The sequence below is a fragment of the Austrofundulus limnaeus genome, unplaced genomic scaffold (genome assembly GCF_001266775.1).
Source record: "Austrofundulus limnaeus strain Quisiro unplaced genomic scaffold, Austrofundulus_limnaeus-1.0 Scaffold713, whole genome shotgun sequence".
Lineage (NCBI taxonomy): Eukaryota > Metazoa > Chordata > Actinopteri > Cyprinodontiformes > Rivulidae > Austrofundulus > Austrofundulus limnaeus.
This window is the reverse complement of record NW_013953115.1, coordinates 150,295-153,527: the sequence shown is the minus strand read 5'-3', so window position 1 is coordinate 153,527 and position 3,233 is coordinate 150,295. Positions and strand designations below refer to the sequence as shown.

At 40.8% G+C, this 3,233-nt stretch overlaps 1 protein-coding gene across 1 annotated transcript in view; it reads right to left on the bottom strand.

Moving 5' to 3' along the window:
* The window catches only part of kmt5b (lysine methyltransferase 5B), a gene marked incomplete in the record, with an annotated part of 14,593 nt that overhangs the window by 8,725 nt on the left and 2,635 nt on the right, over positions 1–3,233 (bottom strand). The window contains 4 exon segments of the mRNA XM_014028036.1: positions 174–283; positions 359–524; positions 2,518–2,665; positions 2,747–2,998. Of these exon segments, the coding sequence (XP_013883490.1) occupies positions 174–283; positions 359–524; positions 2,518–2,665; positions 2,747–2,909 (587 nt within the window).

The following is a 3,233-nucleotide window of genomic DNA, read 5'->3' as shown; positions in this document are numbered from 1 at the left end:
CGTGACTTTAATAACATTTCTTACTTAATGGAAACACTGCAGTTGTGTGTGTTTTTTCGACGTTAACAGAATATCGACAAAGTTTTGTGAACATTTGCAATGGAAACGCAGCTCGAGACGGGGACTGGATCAGGCTGCAGATCAGGGGTTTCTAAGCAGCAGGAGGGTCTCACCATTCCTTCGTGGCTACAATCTTAGCTCCGTTCTGCTCGGACGAGTATCGGTTGCAGGGCAGGATCTCAAAGCCGCTGTCTGTGGCGAACATCCGCAGGTAAACAAACACCTGTGTGAAACGAAACGTTAGCAGCTGACCTGCCGGGGGCGGGTGCCCGTCTCAGGAGTGAGGTGACGTGCTCACATGTTGCTTGAAGAGCTTCTCCTGAGCCTTGGACTTGTGCAGGAACAGGTTTCGGCACCAGTCTCCTGACGTCAGAGCTTTGTAGGCTTTCTCCAGGTTGTCGTGCTTTTTGAAGCGCTCGATGATTTCCTTCAGCTCCTCTTGTCTTCCTTTGATTGGTCGAAATCTGGAAAGAAACATTAAGACAAATCAAAGCCTAGCATCAGCTGAAGGAAAGCTCATCACTACGGCTGGGTTTAATAAACGGGTTAAATAATGGTAAATAAATAAATAATAAAAAAAAAATCGATTTAATCGATCTGGATTGATTTTCGTTCAAATTTGGGAAAATCGATTCATAAGTCAGGAGATCAAATTTTCCTCATGGATGTTGTGTGCGATGAAGCTGTGTGTCACTCCTGGCTTGCCGTAGCTTTACGTCACTTTGACGTTCAGAGCTAACGTTAGCTCCAGACAACAAGTTTTCTGGATCAAAACAAAAGAAACAAAGAATCACAAACATTACAGCTGATTCTCAGCTGAACTCAAAGATAAAAGATTTCACTCAGACGAGGCAGCAGGAAACAAAGCTTCGAGCGGCTCGAACCAAAACTACGACATGTAAACTTTTGAAAATGTTCTCCTCTACATGTATAAATGTGTGAAAGATGACAGTCCAACAAAATCGTTTGGTTTTGTTACTAATATTATTTATAAATTTTAGAAACACCTTAATATAATTCACAGTGATGAAATGTTTTAGCTGAAGTTTTTATTTCTTTATTCTCGTTAATAAGTTTTATTGAACAGAAGCTAACAGAAACATTATCATACACTCTAAAGAGTGGGCAGATTTTATTATCCCACCTCTTCTCCTGTAACCTGATTCAATCACTCAGTGATCAAGAAAATTATTATTAGTTTCTATAAAACTAAAGTATCAACAACACTTTCTCTGCCAAATCCTTTTTAGTTTAAACCTTTGAAACTTGAGTTTTGTTTCAAGATTAAACTCCAATTTACAAGTTTGTTCTTAATGTTTATAATTTTACCAACAAACCAAGTTAGAATCAGTTTCTATTTACAGAATTAGTTCCTTTGAAAATGTCTTCTATATCAAAATAAGTGTGTTACTGCTTGATATCCTTCACCAATTTAAAGATCAATCAAACCGAATCGTGAATCGAAGCGATTTGGGAAATCTGAATSGATCCCCAGCCCTACTCATCAGCCAGCAGCTCTGCTGTCAGAGCTTTAGACCATCTGATGTGGAGGAATGAGGGTTGGAGCTGTTAGAGCTCAGAGGTTGAGGTCTCAGAGGGCTCCTACAGTTTAAAGCAAGTTACATTTAAGACTTTTTAATGCCAACTGAAATTAAATTTAAGACCAATTTTATAATAAACACAAATGAAAAAAACGTAGCAGAAACTCATGAATCAAAGTATTTTTGGTTGAATTATTCAAATATTGCTAATAGACCAACTGTTTTTATCCATATCTAACTGCAGCAGAAACATTCTTAGCAGTCAGTTTAACGACCCACAGGGGGGAGTTTTAGGACCCACAGGGGGGTCTTAACCCCAGTTTGCTGCAGATGAAACCTTAAAGTGTCTGTGACATCAAAGTTTGTAAGAAAAGTTAATGCATTTTTGAAAAGACAACTTTATTAACATATTACAAAACTAATTTCACATTACTCAGATGGACGGTTGTTGAGATATTTGCATGTGAAATAACAGGAAGTGATGTCAAAGGNTAACATATTACAAAACTAATTTCACATTACTCAGATGGACGGTTGTTGAGATATTTGCATGTGAAATAACAGGAAGTGATGTCAAAGGGGAATGTCTGCATGTGAATATTTAAATAAATAAATGTTACCAATTATTTTAATATTTGAGATGAATTAAAATCATCCTACTTACAACGTGTTCACATTTTTAAGACTTCTGAAGATTGATTTAAGACATTTTAAGGCTAATTAAGGCCTTTTATGACTTTTAAAGGATCTGCAGGAACCCTGGTGTTAAGAATGACCCTCAGCTACTACCACACCAGGTTTTAGCTCTGTATCTGTAAAAGTGACAGAGACATGTTGATTCTAGTGTTTTCTACAGACAGTTGGATGTAGCAGACATTGCTAAGACCATCCTGTTCCTCCGCTGAGAGAAACCCACCTGGTGTTCATCTTGTGGGTCTGGAAGCCCAGGTACGGATCCAGGATGAGGCTGGTGGTCAGATCATCGTTCTCACACAGCTCCTTGGCCGTCATTCCTGAGGAGGGCACGTAGCGCCGCTCCGCCTCCAGAGTAGCAGCGTTACACCCTGAGACACACACACAAACACACACAGCTGTTAGCACGCGGTCGCTACACGCCGGCCCACAGGTCCTCAGCCTGGACTCACTGCGGCTGCATCGACGGCTCCTCTGGTGGCCTCTGAGTTGGCGCTGCGCCGCCCGCTGCGCGTGCTGAGAGCGGGTCTGGCTCAGGGGCTGCTCGGCAGTCAGCTTGTTCCCGTGGCGTCTGCCGTTCGCCACCATGTTCTTGGATTCGCCCAGCCACTTCATGCCCACAAGCCCCCTTCTTCAGTCGCATTTAGTCTCTGAGATGAAGAGGTGTTGTTCAGTGGGGAAGACTGGGAACTGGAGTTTCAAACCTGGACAGAAACAAAAACCAGACGCTCAGAACTCTCACTGTTGTTGTTTTCTGGTCGTAGTTAATTTTATATATGTGACCCGTCACATCGAAACCAGGATTAAGTCCAAAAGTTGTATATGGAGAAATAGGCAAATATAGTGTTTTGACTAAAATGTTAACAAAAATTGCATTTTGTCAAAATATAATGAAGTGTCTGAAATATAATCATAAAACTAAATTTTGAAGCACTTTTT